This window comes from Tachyglossus aculeatus, chromosome 22 (genome assembly GCF_015852505.1).
Source record: "Tachyglossus aculeatus isolate mTacAcu1 chromosome 22, mTacAcu1.pri, whole genome shotgun sequence".
Taxonomy (NCBI): domain Eukaryota; kingdom Metazoa; phylum Chordata; class Mammalia; order Monotremata; family Tachyglossidae; genus Tachyglossus; species Tachyglossus aculeatus.
In genome coordinates this window covers 55312243-55332940 of record NC_052087.1, presented here as the reverse complement: position 1 = coordinate 55332940, position 20698 = coordinate 55312243, and the positions used below count along the sequence as shown (strand labels likewise).

Genomic DNA, 20698 nt, shown 5'->3' with positions numbered 1-20698 from the left:
TATTCTATTTATTTTATTTTGTTAATATGTTTTGTTTTGTTCTCTGTCTCCCCCTTCTAGACTGTGAGCCCGCTGTTGGGTAGGGACCGTCTCTATATGTTGCCAACTTTTACTTCCCAAGCGCTTAGTCCAGTGCTCTGCACACAGTAAGTGCTCAATAAATATGATTGATTGATTGATTGATTGGTGTGTCTGTGAGCTCAGATGTGCATGCAGGCCCAGATGTGCGAACGGGTGCATTTGTGTACGTGTATCTGAATTGGCCAACAAGTATGTGCTTGTGTGGGCATGCCGGTCCTTTCCCTGGTCCTTTCTCTGTGGTGAAAGGCCACCCTGTCCCTTGGGGGTCTCCCCAAGTCACCCTCTGCAGACCCTCCGCCCTCCCAAGCCCCCGGCCGCGTCCACTACCTTGGCCAGGACGTAGGTACAGTCGCCGTGGACGGTGTAGCGCTTCTCGTCGAAGGTAGACACGTGCGAGCCGCCTTCCACGGAGCAGGTGCCGGGGCAGGGGAGAGCCTGGCAGCTCCATCTCCCGCCCGTGCAGGTGCTGAAAGGTGGAGAGGGTCACTGGGGTGCAGGGAAACTGAGTCACAGCCTCCGGGGTCCGAGTGGGGCCCCCTCGGGGGTCGTGGGCCTTTGGGGGAGGGAGACAGGAGAGGAGGGAGAAGGAGAGAAGAAGAAGAGGAGGAGGGAGAGGGGAGGAGGAAGAAGAGAAGCAGCGTGGCCTAGGGGCGAGAGCCCGGCCTTCGGGGTCAGAGGCCGCGAGTTCGAATCCCAGCTCTGCCACTTGTCTGCTGTGTGACCTGGGGCGAGTCACTCAACTGTTCTGTGTCTCAGTGACCTCATCTGAAAAATGGGGATTAAAACTGTGAGGCCCCACATTGGACAACCTGATTACCTTGTATTTACCCCAGCGCTTTAAACAGTGCTTGGCACATAGTAAGCGCTTAACAAATACCATTATTATTATGTCTATTATTCTTAATAAAAAGAGGAAGAAGAGGCCTCCCCGACTAACCCCTCATTTCCTCATTTCCCACTCCCTTCCGCATCACCCTTGCACTTCAATTTGCTCCCTTTATTCCCCACTCCCTCAGCCCTACAGCACTTATGTCCATATCTGTCATTTATTTATTTATATTAATCTGTCTCCCTCTTTTCTGGTATAATAATGATAATAATGGTATTTGTTAAGCGCTTACTATTTGCCAAGTATTGTACTAAGTGCTGGGGTAGATATAAAGTAATCAGGTTGGACACGGCCCCTGTCCCTCACGGGGCTCACAGTATTAGTCCCCATATTACAGATGAGGTAATTGAGGCACAGAGAAGTGAAGTGATTTACCCAAGGTCACCCAGCAGATAAGTGGTGGAACCGGAATTAGGGTTAGCTGTGGGCAGGGATTGTGTCTATCAACTCTGTTATAGCGTACTCTCCCAAGCGCTTAGTATGGTGCTCGCCTCACAGTAAGCGCTCAATAAATATGATTGATTGAAGAAGGGGAGGGAGAAGAAGAGGAAAGAGGGGAGGAGAGAGTAGAACAAGAGAGAGAGGAAGAAGAAGAGGGAAGAGGAACCAAAAAAAGAGGAAGGAGAGGGGAGGAAGGAGAAGGGATGAAGGAGAAGAAGAGGAGGGAGAGTGGAAGAGGGAGAAGAAGGGGATAGAGAAGGGTAGAGTGCCTGCTGAGTGAGCAAGCCCCTCAAATTATCTGTGCCTCAGTTTCCCCATCTGTGAGATGGGGATTAAATACCCATTATCCTTCCCCCTTAGACGGTGGACCCCGGAGTGGGACATGGACTGTGTCGATCTGGTTAATAATAATAATATGGTATTTGTTAAGTGCTTACTATGTGCCAAGCACTGTTCTAAGCGCTGGGGTAGATATAAGGTGATCAAGTTGTCCCACATGGGGCTCACAGTCTTAATCTAATCCCCATTTTACAGATGAGGTCACTGAGGCCCAGAGACATTAAGTGACTTGCCCAAGATCACACAGCAGACAAGTGGCAGAACCGGGATTAGAACCCACGTCCTCTGACTCCCAAACTCTTGCCATTAGGCCAGGCTGCTTCTCTATTATTATTATTATTATTATTATTATTACTATGCCCTCTAGATTGTAAACTAGCTGTGGGCAGGGAATTCGTCTATCAACTCTGTCGTGCTCTCCCAAGTGCTTAGTACAGTGCTCTGCACCCAGTAAGCGCTCAATAAATACCACTGATGGACTGATTATGCATCCGCCTCAGTGCTTGGGGCAGTGCTCAGCACAGAGTAAGCGCCCAAACCATCTCTGATTCCTTTGAGTTTCTCGTGGTGTTGACTGAGAAGCAGCATGGCTTAGTGGTGAGACACCGGTCTCGGGAGTCAGAGGTCATGGGTTCTAATCCCAGCTCCATCACACGTCTGCTGTGTGACCTTGGGCAAGTCACTTCTCTGAGCCTCAGTTACCTCATCTGTAAAATGGGGATTAAGACCGTGAGCCCCACGTGGGACAACCTGATCCCCTTGTATCTCCCCCAGCACTTAGAAGCGCTTAGTACAGTGCTCCGCACACAGTAAGCGCTCAATAAATACGATTGAGTGAATGAATGAATGCTTGGCACATAGTAAGCGCTTAACAAATGCCATCATTATTATTATTATTGAGCACTTCTTGTGTGGCAGGCTGGGGCAGACACAGTCATCGCCCCCAAGGGTACCCCCTTTTGTTGGGTGGGGGGGATCCCTTGCCTTGAGACCGGTGACCCCTGGGATGCAGAGACCCCCATAAGCTCCCCCAACTAGAGACTGTGATGCCCAGAATTGAGCAGGGGCCGGCCGAGGGGCCGGATCTGGGACTGTGAGCCCACTGTTCGGTCGGGACCATCTCTATATGTTGCCAACTTGTACCTCCCAAGCGCTTAGTCCAGTGCTCTGCACACAGTAAGCGCTCAATAAATACGATTGATGATGATGATGATGACTAGAACCCAGGCGTCCGGTCTCCCGGCCCCTCTTGGCCTGGGCAGGGGGCAATTACCAGGCGCTGCAGCGGGTAGAGAAGGAGGATCCCGGATGGTAAGAGCGGCCGTTGAAGGTACAGGAGCACTGCGACAGGGGGATGCAGCCCGCCTCGTGTACGTCGTCCAAAACAGTCCCTGTGGCGGAGAAACCCCGTCAGCCAGGGAGAGGGGAGAGTTGGGCCCCCCACCCTACACTTCACGCATGGTGTCCCACGATCAGTGGAAGGCGATGACTCTAAGAGGGCTATTTTAATAATAACGATGGTACTTAAGTCACCATCATCAATCGTATTTATTGAGCAGAGCACTGTACTAAGCGCTTGGGAAGTACAAATTGGCAACATATAGAGACAGTCCCTACCCAACAGTGGGCTCACAGTCCAAAAGATAACAATGGCATTTGTTAAGCGCTTACTATGTGCAAAGAACTTTTCTAAGCACTGGGGGGTTACAAGGTAATCAGGTTGTCCCACATGGGGCTCACAGTCTTAATCCCCATTTTACAGATGAGGTAACAGAGGCCCATAGAAGTGAAGTGACTTGCCCAAAGTCACACAGCAGGCAAGTGGTGGAGCCGGGATTAGAACCCATGACCTCTGACTCCCAAACCCGGGCTCTTTCCACTGAGCCACGCTGCTACTTAAGTGTTTACTATGTGCCCGTTCTGGTGATTTGGACACCTGTCTACATGTTTTGTTTTGTTGTCTGTCTCCCCCTTCTAAACTGTGAGCCCGTTGTTGGGTAGGGACCGCCCCTATATGTTGCTGACTTGGACTTCCCAAGCGCTTAGTCCAGTGCTCTGCACACAGTAAATACGATTGAATGAATTAAGACTGTGAGCCCCACGTGGGACAACCTGATCACCTTGTATCTCCCCCAGAGCCCGCTGTTGGGTAGGGACTGTCTCTATATGTTGCCAACTTGTACTTCCCAAGCGCTTAGTACAGTGCTCTGCACACAGTAAGCGCTCAATAAATACGATTGATGGTGATGATGATGAAGCACTTAGTACAGCGCGCTCACAGTCTTCTAGACTGTGAGCCCACTGTTGGGTAGGGACTGTCACTATATGTTGCCAACTTGTGCTTCCCAAGCGCTTAGTACAGTGCTCTGCACACAGTAAGCGCTCAATAAATACGATTGATTGATTGATTATTACTCTATTTATTTATTTATTTAATTTCTACATATTTATTCTAATTATTTTATTTTGTTAATATGTTTTGTTTTGTTCTCTGTCTCCCCCTTCCAGACTGTGAGCCCACTGTTGGTTAGGGACCATCTCTATATGTTGCCAACTTGTACTTCCCAAGCGCTTAGTCCAGTGCTCTGCACACAGTAAGCGCTCAATAAATACGATTGAATGAATGAATGAATAAATACGATTGATTGATTGAATGAATGAATATGCCAAGCACTGTTCTAAGCGCCGGGGTAGATACAAGGTCATCAGGTTGGACACAATCCCTGTCACACGTGGAGCTCACAGTCTCAACCCCCATTTTCTGTATGAGGTGATTGAGGCCCAGAGTAGGAAAGTGACTGGCCCAAGATCACCCAGCAGACAAATGGCAGAGCCAGGATTAGAACCCACGACCTCTGACTCCCAAGCCTGTGCTCTTTCCACTAAGCCACATCTGCCTTCCTCACTCTAGACTGTGAGCCCGCTGTGGAGAGGGAATGTGACTGTTTAATGCTGTATTGTCCTCTCCTAAGCGCTTAGTACCGTGCTCTGCACAGAGTAAGCGCTCAATAAATATTGAGTGAATGAATGACTGACTGAATGAATAAATGGTCCTGATGCAGGTGGGGCGGCGAAGGGGGTGTGGAGGGAGTGGGGAGTTTGGGGGTCTTACCTGGGGGGCAGAAGCATCCATCCATGCAGTGGTCTTCGCAGAGCTGGCTGCGCTCGGGGTTGGAGCAGGAGTCGGGGCAAGGAGACCCGCACTCCTCGTAGCGCATCGTGGGCGGACACTTCTTGGCTGAAACGATGGACAGGATGCCAAGTCCACTCACCGAGCGGGACGGCGCCGACCGGACTGACCAGCCCTGGGCCCCCCGGCCTTCCTCCCCTTCCCTCTCCCCCGGCTGGGACCACCACCGGAGAATTGAGGTTGAACCGGGCGACTGCAGTGTGGCCGGGTGGTTGGCTACCAAAGGGAGCTGATGAAAGTCCCCAGAGTGACCTCCCTCTCATCATCATCATCAATCGTATTTATTGAGCGCTTACTGTGTGCAGAGCACTGTACTAAGCGCTTGGGAAGTACAAATTGGCAACATATAGAGACGGTCCCTACCCAACAGTGGGCTCACAGTCTAAAAGGGGGAGACGAAACCAAACATACTAACAAAATAAAATAAATAGAATAGATATGTACAAGTAAAATAAATAAATAAATAAATAGAGTAATAAATATGTACAAACATATATACATATATACAGGTGCTGTGGGGAAGGGAAGGAGGTAAGATGGGGGGCATGGAGAGGGGGACGAGGGGGAGAGGAAGGAGGGGGCTCAGTCTGGGAAGGCCTCCTGGAGGAGGTGAGCTCTCAGTAGGGCCTTGAAGGGAGGAAGAGAGCTCTCCCTCTCCCTCCACTATCTCCCCAGGAGAAAACATGTTCTGAGTAGAGACACTATATACTACTACTACTAATGGCATTTATTAGGTGCTTACTATATGCAAAGCACTGTTCTAAGTGCTGGGGAGGATACAAATTGATTAGGTTGTCCCACGAGGGGCTCACAGTTTTAATCTCTATTTTACAGATGAGGTAACTGAGGCACAGAGAAGTTAAGTGACGAGCCCAGAGTCACCCAGCTGACAAGCGGCGGAGCAGGGATTTGAACCCATGACCTCTGACTCCAAAGCCCGTGCTCTTTCCACTGAGCCACACTGCTTCTCTACTACTACTACTACTACTACTACTACTACTACTACTACTACTACTACTACTACTACTACTAACAACATATAATGTAATATAATAATAATAATAATGATATTGGTTAAGTGCTTACTATGTGCCAGCCACTGTATTCATTCATTCATTCATTCAATCATATTTATTGAGCGCTTACTATGTGCAGAGCACTGTACTAAGCGCTTGGGAAGTACAAGTCGGCAGCACCGTACTAAGCACTGGGGTGCCTACAAGGTAATTGGGGTGGACACAGTCCCTGCTTTTAGACTGAAAGCCCAGTATGGGTCGGGATTGTCTCTCTTTATTGTGGAATTGTACTTTCCCGGCTCCGCCACATGTCTGCTGTGTGACCTTGGGCAAGTCACTTAACTTCTCTGAGCCTCAGTTACTTCATCTGTAAAATGGGGATTAAGATTGTGAGCCCCACGTGGTACAACCTGATCACTTTGTATCCCCCCAAGCGCTTAGAACAGTGCTTTGCACATAGTAAGCGCTTAACAAATGCCAACATTATTATTATTATTATTATTATTTCCAAGCGCTTAGTACAGTGCTCGGCACCCAGCGCTCAATAAATACGATTGAATGAATGAATGAATGTCCCACATGGGGCGCCCAGCCTTAATGCCCATTTTACAAAGGAGGCACAGAGAAGCAGAGGGATTTGCCAAGGTCACACAGCAGATGAGTGGCAGAGATGGGATTAGAACCCAGGTCCTTCTGATTCCCAGTCCCGGGTGCTATCCACTAGGCCAAACTGCTTCCCTGTAATGAGCGCCCCTTGTTGGCGGGGCTCTGTACTGGGCGCTTGGGAGAGTTCCACAGTCCCACTAGACAGGTTGTCTCCCCGCAAGGGGCTCCCACTCGACCGGCGAGGCAGACGCAGAAACCTTGTCGTTCAGGGGCCATTTCCAGCCGTACTCTCCCAAGTGCCTAGTAAAGCGCACGGCATGTGGTGAGCGCTCAGTAAATACCATGGATTGACTGACCTCCTCCCTCAAGACTCCATCCTCTCCATCAGCTCTGGGCCCCATGGTTACTATTCCTGAGATGGAAAGGAATCTAGGGAAACTCACCTGCATCAAATCCCACTTCCCATAATATCTTGTACCCTCTCTCCCCAACTAGACCCTCAGCTCCTCAAGGTCAGGGACCATGTCCACTAACTCTATTGGACTCTCCCAGGCGCTCACCACAGTGCTCTGTGCACAGTAAAATATCAGCTCCTTGAGGGAAGGTAAGCAGCGTGGCTCAGTGGAAAGAGTGCGGGCTTGGGAGTCAGAGGACATGGGTTCTAATCCTGGCTCCTTCACTTGTCTGCTGTGTGACCTTAGGCAAGCCACTTCATTTTTCTGTGCCTCAGTTACCTCATCTGGAAAATGGGGGTTAAGACGTGTGAGCCCCACGTGGGACAACCTGATTACTTTGTATCTACCCCAGGGCTTAGAACAGTGCTTGGCACACAGTAAACGCTTAACAAATATCACTATTATTATTATTATAATGTTTGCTAACTCTATTGCCCTCTCCCAGAGCTCATTACAATGCTCTGCACAGTAGACTCTCAGCTCCTCAAGGGCATGGATCATTTTCCTAACTTTATTGGACTCTCCCAAGTGCTCAGTATAGTGCTCTGCACGCAGCAGACCATAAGCTTCTTGAGGGTAGGAATCATGTTCACCAACTCTATTGTATTGTACTGTTTAGTACAGTGCTCTTCGCACAGTAAACTGTAAGCTCCTCAAAGGCAGGGATTGGGTATACTAACTCTATTGGACTCTCCCAGTGGTCAGCACAGTGCTTTGTACACAGCAGACTGTAAGCTTCTCGTGGACTGGGGTCATATTTAACTCTCTTGTACTCTCCCAGGTGTTCAGTACAGTGTACAGTTTACACCCTCATGGATTTCTCTTGGTACAATGGTCACACCCCATGGAGGTTTGGACATGCTAATTAGTTTTTTAATGGTATTTGTTAAGCATTTACTAGGTGCCAGGCACTGTACTAAACACTGGGGTAGATACAAGCTACTCAGGTTGGACACAGTCCCTGTCCCATGTGGGTCTCACAGACTTAATCCCCATTTTACAGACGAGACCCAGAGAAGTGAAATGACTTGACCAAGGTCATACCGCAGATAGGTGGTGGAGCTTGGATTAGAACTCAGATCCTTCTGACTTTCAGGCCAGATTTGTGGGTTGGGGGGGCTTCCCCATGCCCAGCCTTGGGACTGTTCTCCCCCTCTCGACTGTAAGCTGGTTGTGGCCAGGGAATGTATCTGCTTATTGTTCCATTATATTCATTCATTCATATTTATTGAGCGCTTACTGTGTGCAGAGCACTGTATTAAGCACTTGGGAGAGTACAATATACCAATATAACAGACACATTCCCTGCCCACAATGAGCTTACAGTGTAGAGAGGGGGAGACAGACATTAATATAAATAAATAAATGACAGTTTTTAGACTGTGAGCCCACTGTTGGGTAGGGACTGTCTCTGTATATTGCCAACTTGTACTTCCCAAGCGCTTAGTACAGTGCTCTGCACACAGTAAGCGCTCAATAAATACGATTGATGATGATGATGATGATAAGTGGTGTGGGGCTGGGAGCGGGGAAGAACAAAGGGAGCAAGTCAGAGTGATGCAGAAGGGAGTGGGGGAAGCACTCTCCCAAGCGCTTAGTACAGTGCTGTGCACACAGTAAGCACTCACTAAACACTATTGAATGGATCCGGAGGTGACTTACGGCACAGCTGGGGGTTCCTCCAGGCCCGGGGTCGCCCTCCGGCATGGGCACACTGCCGCGAGTACTCCGCGACGGTGTCACACGGGCAGGAGGGTCCATCGGGCACCGAGCAGGAGCACAGGTCTTGGATGCAGGCCTCGATGTACCGGCTCACGTTGACCAGCCCGTGGCAGTCCGCGAAGGCTGGCCCAGTCAGCACCCTGACGCAGACATCTCCCTGCGGACCCGCGAAACCAGAGTCCGCGGCCGGTGAGGAGGTGGCCGGCTCCCAGGGGAAGCCCCTCGGACTGGACTGGACTGGGCCGCCCAGGACACTGCCTCTCACGGGGCTCGTGACGCTTGGGGGAATTAGGTGCCCCACGTCCTTTTGACCACCTGCCCTCATGTCTGATGATGGCCCATCTCACACCTTCCACTGTCCTTCAGTGACCCAGCATGGACCATCCCAAACCCCCGACTCTCCCTGCTTCATCCCTGATTCTCTTCAATGACCCAGCCTGGACCATCTAATTCCCTTGACTCTCCCCTCTCCATCACAGCATTCCTGACTCTCTCCCCCAGTGACCCAGCATGGACCATCCCAAACCCCCGACTCTTCCTGCTTCATCCCTGATTATCTTCAATGACCCAGCCTGGACCACCTAATTCCCTTGACTCTCCCCTCTCCATCACAGCATTCCTGACTCTCTCCCCCAGTGACCCAGCATGGACCATCCAACACCCCTGACTCTCTCCACCCATACCTCTCGTCCATGAATCAACCTGACACCCGACTGAGCCCAAGTCTGTGTCCAGATGTTTCCCGGGGGAGGTGGCACCTTCCGTTTCCACCCAGTAGAGACCATCCACACCCTTCCTCCCCCTTGTTCTCCATCATCCCCGAGGCCGGCCACCGGTCCGCGCAGTAAGCGATGGCCCCAGGGTATCACACCTCACCTTGTCCTGACATTTCTCCTCCTTTGGCATTACTGGGTCTTCGCATTCTTCTGTTGGCCCATCCATCTTCTGCAGGTTTCCAAACTGAAGCGCCGTCAGCCTGACATCTGTAAGTGGGCTCTTTGTCAGTCCCTCCCGGGCCCCCTTCTCTTTCCCCTCAGGGGGACCACAGCTCCAACCATCTTCAAAGCCCTTCTGAAAGCCCATCTCCTCCCCTCCGCCCTCCCCTCCGACTCTCCCCCAGTGTCTCAGGACGGGACGGACCATCCGACACCCTTGTCTCTCCCCTTTCCATTCTCATCTCATCTGTAAAATGGGGATGAAGACTGTCAGCCCCCCGTGGGACAACCTTGTAACCTCCCCAGCTCTTAGAACAGTGCTCAGCACATAGTAAGGGCTTAATAAATGCCATCATTATTATCATTATTCCCTTCCTCTCTGGAAGACCACAACTCTCCCCATCTTCAAATAATAATAATAATAATGGCATTTATTAAGCATTTACTATGTGCAAAGCACTGTTCTAAGCGCTGGGGAAGTTACAAGGTGATCAGGTTGTCCCACAGGTGGCTCACAATCAATCCCCGTTTTACAGATGAGGTAACTGAGGTGCAGAGAAGTGACATGACTTGCCCAAAGTCACACAGCTGACAATTTGCAGAGCCGGGATTTGAGCCCATGACCACTGACTCCAAAGCCCATGCTCTTTCCACTGAGCCACGCTGCTTCTGCTGCTTCAAAGTCGGATCATTTTTCTGCAAAAACATTCAGTTCAAGTTTCCCCACTTTCAAGAACCTCCAGAGGTTGTTCATCCACCTCCAGATCAAACAGAAACTGCTCACCTTTGGGTTTAAAGCCTTCCATCTCCTTGCCCCTTCTTATCTCACCTCACTACTCTCCTACTCCAACCCAATCCGCACATTTCGCTTCTCTAATGCCACCCTTCTCACTGTACCTTGGTCTAATCTATCTCGCAGCCTACCCCTCGCCCGCGTCCTGCCTCTGGCCTGGAATGCCCTCCCTCCTCGTATCTGGCAGACGATGACTCTCCCCCACTTCAAAGCCTTATTGAAGGCCCATCTCCTCCAAGAAGCCTTCCCTGACTAAGTCCTCCTTTCCCTTTCTTTCCTCTACTATTACTACTACTATAGGTATGCAATAAATACCCTGTCTATTCTACTACTACCACTATAGTAGTGGGTACTATCAGAAGCAGCGTGGCTCAGTGGAAAGAGCCCGGGCTTTGGAGTCAGTGGTCAAGTGTTCAAATCCTGGCTCCGCCAATTGCCAGCTGCGTGACTTTGGGCAAGTCACTTAACTTCTCTGTGCCTCAGTTACCTCATCTGTAAAATGGGGATTAAGACTATGAGCCCTCCATGCGACAACCTGATCAATCTGTAGCCTCCCCAGCGCATAGAGCAGTGCTTTGCACATAGTAAGTGCTTAATAAATGCCATTATTATTATTATTATTATTAAATACTTAATAAATACTTTGTCTACTCTATTACTAATGATGATGATGGCATTTATTAAGTGTTCACTATGTGCAAAGCACTGTTCTAAGCGCTGAATAATGACGGCATTTATTAAGCGCATACTATGTGCAAAGCACTGTTCTAAGCGCTGGGGGGATACAAGGTGATCAGGTTGTCCCACGCGGGGCTCACAGTCTTAATCCTCCTTTTACAGATGAGGTAACTGAGGCTCAGAGTGACTTGCCCAAGGTCACACAGCAGGCGTGTGGTGGAGCTGGGATTCGAACCCATGACCTCTGACTCCAAAGCCCGGGCTCTTTCCACTGAGCCACGCTGCTTAGAACTACTATTAGAGTTGGTGCTCAATAAATACCATGTCTTTGGTACTACTACTAATACTACTACCACTACTGCAGGAGGCGTTTAATCTATCAGAGAAGCAGCGTGGCTCAGTGGAAAGAGCCCGGGCTTTGGCGTCAGAGGTCACGGGTTCAAATTCCGGCTCCGCCAATTGTCAGCTGGGAGACTTTGGGCAAGTCACTTCACTTCTCTGGGCCTCAGTGACCTCATCTGTAAAATGGGGATTAAGACTGTGAGCCCCACGAAGGAGAACCTGATCACCTTGTAACCTCCCCAGTGCTTAGAACAGTGCTTTGCACATAGTAAGTGCTTAATAAATGCCATTAGTATTATTATTATTATTACCATGGCTACTCTATTAGTACTACTATTAAAGGGGGTGTTCAATATATCCCATTATTGCTATGATGGCTCTTCTCTGGACAATCAGGGAATAGTTGGGAAGGGGGGGTATGTGCGATCCACTCACCATTGGAGTAGAATTCATTGTATTCCGGGAGTCCGTTGAAATCCCCGCAGAGCCCACAGGTCTGGTTAACGTATCTGGGGTCCAGTTCCAGCTACAATCAGAGCAGAGAGCATCTGGAGGTCAATCAATCCATCAATCGTATTTATTGAGCGCTTACTGTGTGCAGAGCACTGTACTAAGCACTTGGGAAGTACAAGTTGGCAACACATAGAGACAGTCCCTACCCAACAGTGGGCTCACAGTCTAAAAGGGGGAGACAGAGAACAAAACCAAACATACTAACAAAAGAAAATAGAATAGATATGTACAAGTAAAATAAATAAATAAATAGAGTAATAAATATGTACAAACATATATACATATATACAGGTGCTGTGGGGAAGGAAAGGAGGTAAGATGGGAGGATGGAGAGGGGGATGAGGGGAAGAGGAAGGAAGGGGCTCAGTCTGGGAAGGCCTCCTGGAGGAGGTGAGCTCTCCGTAGGGCCTTGAAGGGAGGAAGAGAGTTAGCTTGATGGGTGTTGGGAGGGAGGGCATTCCAGGCCAGGGGGATGACGTGGGCCAGGGGTCGATGGTGGGACAGGTGAGAACGAGGCACGGTGAAGAGATTAGTGGCAGAGGAGTGGAGGGTGCGGGTTGGGCTGGAGAAGGACAGAAGGGGGTGAGGTAGGAGGGCGTGAGGTGATGGACAGCCTTGAAGCCCAGGGTGAGGAGTTTCTGCCTGATGCACAGATTAATTGGTAGCCACTGGAGATTTTTGAGGTCAGCCGGTCAAACCCAAGGAGACTCCAGCCTGCCCTTAGGGATCCATGCCCACCCAGGGCAAACCCTCAGATGGGTTGGTGACACAGCGCTGACCTCAGTTCTGCCAGGCCAGAAGAGGACTGTGGGATTGAGATTGTTGGACCTTGTGTGAGGTGATGACCCCTTTGTTGATCTGGGGGTGCTCCTGGCTCTGGCCTGCCTCCCTCCCTCCCCCGACCCTGTTGCCAGTCTACCCAGACTCCGGGCACTTCCTCACAAGACCTCCCCAACCTGTCCCAGGGCAGCTGGGGCGTCAACGAGACCCTGGGCAAGTCACTTCACTTCTCTGTGCCTCAGTTACCTCATCTGTGAAACGGGGATCGAGGCTGTGAGCCCCGCATGGACAGGGACTGTGCCCAACTCCGCTTGCTTGTATTCACCCTAGCACTTAGTGCCTGGAACATAATAAGCGCTTAATGGATACCATGTCTGCTGTGTGACCTTGGGCAAGTCACTTAACTTCTCTGAGTCTCAGTTACCTCATCTGTAAAATGGGGATTAAGACTGTGAGCCCCACGTGGGACAACTTAATCACCTTGTATCATCATCATCATCAATCGTATTTATTGAGCGCTTACTGTGTGCAGAGCACTGTACTAAGCGCTTGGGAAGTACAAGTTGGCAACATATAGAGACAGTCCCTACCCAGCAGTGGGCTCACAGTCTAAAAGGGGGGAACAGTGCTCTGCACATAGTAAGCGCTTAACAAATGCCATTATTATTATTATTATTATTATTATTACCACAATTATACCTGATCACCTTGTATACTCCCCAGCGCTTAGAACAGTGCTAGGCACATAGTAAGCACTTAACAAATGCCATTATCATTATTATTATTATTATTAAACCTCTGGGGAACAAGGATGGCAGAGCTTCTTTGGACTTCAGACTGGGAGGCGGGAAACTGGGGTTCTAATCCTTGCTCCGCTGTGAGCTAGTTTTGCCACCCTGGGGTAAAGCCCCTTAAACTTTTCAGTGCTTCAATATTTTTTTCTGGAAAAAGAGGATTAATGTCCATTCTCCTTCCCCCATAATGATAATAATAATAATAATAATAATAAGTTTTGTTGTCTCCCCCTTCTAAACTGCGAGCCCATTGTTGGGTAGGGACCGTCTCTATATGTTGCCGACTTGTCCTTCCCAAGTGCTTAGTACAGTGCTCTGCACACAGTAAGTGCTCAATAAACACGATTGAATGAATGAATGAATGAATTATTATTATTAGGGCGGGGGGGACTGGGAGAGGCCGAGGTGCTGTCAATCAAACATGCCACCATTGCTGTCTGTGGGAATGGGCTGGCCAGGAGCAAGCCCAAAGGGGATTGACTGGTTTTCCAAGGAACTCCGGGGGACAATGACGATGTCCCTCTATGTGTCCGACTTGCAGACATAATAATAATCAAAATAACAATAGTAATAATAATGGTATTTGTTAAACACTTACTATTTGCCAGCCACCTTACTAAACGCTGGGGTGGATAAAAGCAAATCGGGCTGGACACAATCCCTGTCCCAAGTGGGGCTCACAGTCTCAATCCCTATTTTACAGATGAAGTAACTGAGGCCCAGGGAAGTGAAGGGACCTGCCTGAAGTCACACTGCAGACGTGTGGCGGAGCCAGGATTAGAACCCATGGCCTTCTGACACTCAGGCCCGGGCTCTAGACACTACGGCGAGTGGTCAGTCTCACCAGGACGCCGTCCTCGCCGTTCCACATGAAGGTCAGGCCGATCTTGGCCCTGACTTTAGTGTAGACGCTGTTCTTCTCCACGGCGATCCCAGAGAGTGTGAAGGGCGTCTGTTCCCTGCAGGGAGTCCGGGGAGGAGGAGAGGAGAAGATAACAATAATAATAATTGTGGTATTTGGTAAGTGCTTACTATGTGCCAAGCACTGCACTAAGCACCGGGGTGAATACAAGAAAATAATAATTATAATAATGGCATTTATTAAGCACTTACTATGTGCAAAGCACTGTTCTAACCGCTGGGGAGGTTACAAGGTGATCAGGTTGTCCCATATGGAGCTCACAGTCTTAATCCCCATTTTACAGATGAGGTAACTGAGGCACAGAGAAGTTAAGTGACTTGCCCAAGTCACACAGCTGACAATTGGTGGAGTCGGGATTTGAACCCATGACCTCTGACTCCAAAGCCCAGGCTTTTTCCATTGAGCCACGCTGCTTCTCTGCTTCCAATCAGGTTGGACGCACTCCCTATCCCACATGGGGCTCACGGTTTCAGTCCCCATTTTACAGATGAGAGAACTGAGGCCCAGAGAAGTGAATAATAATAATAATAACGATGGCTTTTATTAAGCACTTACTATGTGCCAAGCACTGTTCTAAGCACTGGGGTAGATAAAAGGTGATCGGGTTCACGTGGGGCTCACGGTCTTCGTCCCCATTTTACAGTAGAGGTAACTAAGGCACAGAGAAGTGAAGTGACTTGCCCAAGGTCACACAGGAGACAAATGAGAGAAGCAGCGTGGCTCAGTGGAAAGAGCCTGGGCTTTGGAATCAGAGGTCATGGCTTCAAATCCTGGCTCCGCCACTTGTCAGTTGTGTGACTTTGGGCAAGTCACTTAACTTCTCTGGGCCTCAGTTACCTCATCTGTAAAATGGGGATTAAGACTGTGAGCCCCCCGAGGGACAACCTGATCGCCTTGTAACCTCCCCAGCGTTTAGAACAGTGCCTTGCACATAGTAAGTGCATAATAAATGCCATTAAAAAAAAAATGGCACAGCCGGGATGTGCGCCCATGACCTTCTGACTCCCAAACCTGGGCTCGATCCGCCTACCCAACAACGGTCTCACAATCTAGAAGGGGGAGACAGACAACAAAACAAAACATGTGGACTGGTGTCAAGTCGTCAGAATAAATAGGATTAAAGCTAAAGATGAGGTAAAGATGAGGTAAAGACTTTACAGATGAGGAAACTGAGGCCCAGAGAAGTGAAGTCGCCTGCCCAAGGTCACACATGGAGCTGGGATTAGAACCCAGATCCGCACCCAGTATCCCCCACCCCTCAATTCTGCAGGGATTTCCCAGGCAGGGATATGGCTGTTCGGAGATGAGGCCGCCAGGGTTAATGATCAATCAGTTGTATTTACCGGATGCTTTCTTGGTACAGAGTTATGTCGTAGTCTCCCAAGTGTTTAGCACAGTGCTCTGCACACAGTAGGCAATTAATATATATGATTGATTGATCGATAGCAGAGCACTGATCTAAGAGCTTTGGAGAGTATCCAAAGGGAAGCAGCGTGGCTCAGTGGAAAGAGTATGGGCTTAGGAGTCAAAGATCAAGTGTTCGAATCCCACTCTGACACTTGTCTGCTGTGTGGCCTTGGGCAAGCCACTTAACTTCTCTGTGCCTCAGTTACCTCATCTGTAAAATGGGGATGAAGACTGTGAGCCCCATGTGGGACAACCTGATCATCTTGTATTCCCCCAGCACTTAGAACAGTGCTTTGCACATAGTAAGTGCTTAACAAATGCCATCATTATTATTGTTATTATTATCCTGGGGTTAGAAGATACAGTCCCTGCCCTTAAGGACTTTACAGTGTGTTGTCTGCAATCAATCAATCAATCGTATTTATTGAGCGCTTACTGTGTGCAGAGCACTGTACTAAGCGCTTAAGAGATGGATAAATAGAGATGGAGTGCTTAAGAGTCTGCAGAGTACTGTACTGAGCACTTGGGAGAGGAAAATAGAGTTAGCAGTCATGATCCCTGCCCTCAAGGAGTTTACAGTCTACTGTGTGCAGAGCACTGTACTGAGCACTTGGGAGAGGAAAATAGAGTTAGTAAACACAATCCCTGCCCTCAGAAATGACACAGTATGGGAAGCAGCATGGCGTAGTGGAGAGAGCATGGGCTTGGGAGTTAGAATGTCATGGGTTCTAATCCCAGCTCTGCCTCTTGTCTGCTGTGTGGCCTTGGGCAAGTCACTTCTCTGTATCAGTTACCTCATCTGTAAAATGGGGATTAAGACTGTGAGCCCCCTGTGGGACAACCTGATCACCCTATAATCTCCCCAGTGCTTAAACAGTGCTTTGCACAAGTAAGCACTTAATAAATGACATCATTATTATTATTATTAAGACTGTGAGCCCTATGCAGGACAGGGACTGTGTCCAACCTGATTTTCTTGTACACATCCCAGCGCCTTAAAAAATACCAAAATTGTTATTAATTGCCTAGGAGCCTCCGGTCTACCGTGTGCAGAGCATTGGAGTGGGATCTTGAGAGAGTCCAATAGAGTCAGCCCGGAAAACCCTCACCTTTGGCCGTCGACGAGGACGGAGCCGTTGACCATCTCCAGGACGACGCCGTCGATGTGGAGCAGGACGCGGGAGACCACGGGGCGGCCGCCAGGGCCCAGGGCCCGGCGGATTTGGACGTTGAAGTCCTCGTACGGGGCGCGGCAGTGGGCGGCCAAGACGTAGTTGCAGAGGCCCGGGAAGCGGAAGATGGCACCGTCGAACGTCTTGTAGTGGAAGGTCCCCCACGTGCTGCACACCTGCCCACCGTGGGCGGGGTTCAGGGCTGCGGGGGGACCGGGGAAGAGTGAGGAGCAGCGCATCTGCTCAGGGTTTTTACTTATAATGGCATTTATTAAGCGCTTACTATGTGCAAAGCACTGTTCTAAGCGCTGGGGAGGTTACAAGTGATCAGGCTGTCCTGCGGGGGGCTCACAGTCTTAATCCCCATTTTACAGATGAGGGAATTGAGGCCCAGAGAAGTTAAGTGACTTGCCCAAAGTCACACAGCTGACAATTGGCGGAGCCGGGGTTTGAACTCGTGACCTCTGACTCCAAAGCCCGGGCTCTTTCCGCTGAGCCACGCTGCTTCTCCGGGGTTGCCAGGGGACCATAGTAACTGGGAGCTGATTGGCTACTATCGGCTAGAGAAGCAGCGTGGCTCAGTGGAAGGAGCCCGGGCTTTGGAGTCAGAGGTCATGGGCTCAAATCCCGGCTCCGCCACTTGTCAGCTGTGTGACTTTGGGCAAGTCACTTCACTTCTCTGGGCCTCAGTTCCCTCATCTGTAAAATGCGGACTGTGAGCCCCCCGTGGGACAACCTGATCACCTTGTAACCTCCCCAGTGCTTAGAACAGTGCTCTGCACAGCGTAAGTGCTTAATAAATGCTATCATTATTATTATTATTAGAGAAGCAGCGTGGCTCAGTGGATGGAGCCCGGGCTTTGGAGTCAGAGGTCATGGGTTCAAATCCATGCACAGCTCTGGCAACTGTCAGCTGTGTGACTTTGGGCAGGTCACTTAACTGCTCTGGGCCTCAGTTACCTCATCTGTAAAATGGGGATTAAGATTGTGAGCCCCCCGTGGTGTCCCTTGTAACCTCCCCAGTGCTTAGAACAGTTCTTTGCACATAGCAAGTGCTTAATAAATGCCATTATTATTATTATATTATTATTACTTCTCCCTAGCAACATCTTCCTGCCAGGAGCTCTCCCTAGTGGCTGGGAGACTCAGGGTAGCGTTTAGAACAGTACTTGGCACATAGTAAGTGCTTAATACCATTATTATTATTACATGGCCTTTAAATATCCAATGGGGGGGATCCTTTCTTAAACTGGGGTTCAGGGGCTCCACACCCAGAATCTCCCACCCCCTGCCATTCCAGGAAGCCTGGTGTGAGTCTTGAGGGGGGCCCCGTGCTGGGGGAGGGCCTGGGATTAAATTCCTGCCCCGCGCCCAGACTGCTGGTTGAACTCAAGCAAGTCACCCAACCTCTCTGGTTGGAGGAATGAAATTGGGGCTGTAGGTTGGGCTGTCATTCTTGGCCACCTTGCTGGGGTCACAGGAAACTGTCTGCCTGCCCCAAGCTAGCCCCTCAACTTCCCAGGGCAGGGGCCTTCTCCACGTTGGAAATATCAGCAGGGTTCAGGGTGATTTGGACAAGTCTAGGGACCCATAGTCCAGATTGGGTCACTGAAGGAGAGTCAGGGCAGAGATGGGAGAGTCAGGGGTGTTGGATGGTCTGTGCTGGGTCACTAAGGGAGAGTTAGGGATGGAGAGAGGAGAGTCAGGGGTGTGGGATGGTCCATGCTGGGTCGCTTGGGGAGAGACAGGGACATATGTTTGTACATATTTATTACTCTATTTATTTATTTTACTTGTACATATCTATTCTATTTATTTTATTTTGTTAATATGTTTGGTTTTGTTCTCTGTCTCCCCCTTCTAGACTGTGAGCCCACTGTTGGGTAGGGACTGTCTCTATATGTTGCCAACTTGTACTCCCAAGCGCTTAGTACAGTGCTCTGCACACAGTAAGCACTCAATAAATATGATTGATTGATGGAGCGAGGACAGTCAGGGGTGTTGGTTTCATTCAATCGTATTTCTTGAGTGCTTACTGTGTGCAGAGCACTGTACTAAGCACTTGGAAAGTACGATTCAGCAGTAGAGACAATACCTGCCCACACTGGGCTTACATAATCTGTGATGGGTCACTGGGGGGTCAGGGATGGAGAAGGGAGAGTCAGAGGTGTTGGACGGTCCATGCTGGGTCACTGGGGAAATTCAGGGATGTTGGATGGCCTGGGTTGAATCACTACGGAGGGTCAGGGACGGAGAGGGAAAGATAGGGGTGTTGGATGGTCCATGCTGGGTCACTGGGGGAGAGTCAGGAATGGAGAGGAGAGAGTCAGGAATGTTGGATGCTCTTTGCTTGTCATGGGGGAAGAGTCAAAAATGGAGAGGAGAGAATCAGGGATGTTGGATGGTCCAGGCTGTGTCACTAGGGAGAGTCAGGGATGGAGAGGGGAGAATTTGCGATGTTGGATGGTCTGAGCTGGGTCACTAGGGAGAGTCAGGAATGGAGAGGGGAGAGTCATGGGTGTGGGATGGTCCATCCTTAAGTATGAGGGAGTCTAGTAACAGTTCCTTCGAGCAGTCCAGTGGCCCCGTCAGAGACCAAGTCCCAGGCTGCCTGGACCGTGGATCTGCCCCAGAAACGGTGCTGGGCCTAGGCTGATATGCTTCCTCCCCTGTCCATGTCCCGGTTTTCCTAGCAGTCAGCTCATCCTGTCTTCTGTCCCCTGGTCCAGCCTGCTGTCTCTCCTGCTCTCTGCACTCTCCCTCCATCTCCCAACCGCTCTCGGCCTAATAACCCACCTCTGCTCATGGGAAAGATGGTCACTGGCTCGATCAGGTTCACCCTCTGGCCAAGGGGCAGCGTCGAGGAGGCTGAAGAGAAAGGTCGCAGCTGTTGAGTCCTTGCATGGCCACTCTGACCCCAGGATCTGGCCTGGGCACTGACCCCTACCCCCCTGCTACTCCCTCCATCTCCCTCCCTCCTTCTCCTTCCCTGTCTCTGCCTCTCCCTCTCCCTTCCTCCCTCTCCTTCCCTGTTGGGCATCTAATCCCAAAGAGGTGCCAACATCAGGGAACCGTCAGTTCCCTCCCAGGGCCCAGGCCGGGTCGGGTTTCCAGCCTCTGGCCCGGTATGGGATGGGGGGCCAGTGGGAAGGGAGAGTTCACCCAGAGGATCCGATACCACCCCGTCCCCCTCCCAGGAGACCGACTCCTCACCTTCTGGGTCCCCACGGGTCACTCGATCCGGATCCCCCACAATGAACGTGATTCCACCGCCTGTGACCCCCATCGTCCCCATCGTTGTGGTTGCATTCTGGGGTTCTGGGGAGCGAGAAGGGAGGTCGAGGTGAGGGCGGCCCCCAGCCCCTCTCTCCTGGGGCCACCCACCAAGAGACCCACCCAGTTGTCCGGCAGGAAGGGAAAAGACCTCCTTTTCTTACGGCATTCGTTAAGTACTTGCTATGAGCCAGGCACTGTTCTAAGCTCTGGGGTAGATACAAAGTAAATAAGTTGGACACAGTCCCTGTCCCACAGGGGGTTAAACGTCTTCAACCCCAGTTTAAAGATGAGGGAACTGAGGCACGGGGAAGTGAAGTGACTTGCCCAGGGTCACGGAGCAGATGAGT

The 20698-nt window shown here is 50.3% G+C and overlaps 1 protein-coding gene across 1 annotated transcript in view; it reads right to left on the bottom strand.

Annotated features, from left to right (window-relative positions):
* Positions 1-20370, bottom strand: part of LOC119944166 (mucin-5B-like) — a 110352-nt gene extending 89982 nt beyond the window's left edge. Inside the window, exons 1-10 of the mRNA XM_038765384.1 lie at positions 20289-20370; positions 19872-19943; positions 17013-17277; positions 14419-14533; positions 11923-12013; positions 9616-9722; positions 8680-8896; positions 4863-4988; positions 3024-3141; positions 409-547 (exon numbers count right to left, since the gene is read on the bottom strand). Coding sequence (XP_038621312.1) covers positions 409-547; positions 3024-3141; positions 4863-4988; positions 8680-8896; positions 9616-9722; positions 11923-12013; positions 14419-14533; positions 17013-17277; positions 19872-19943; positions 20289-20370 — 1332 coding nt within the window. The remainder of the gene's footprint in view (positions 1-408; positions 548-3023; positions 3142-4862; positions 4989-8679; positions 8897-9615; positions 9723-11922; positions 12014-14418; positions 14534-17012; positions 17278-19871; positions 19944-20288) is intronic.
* Between the last annotated feature and the right edge of the window lie 328 nt (positions 20371-20698).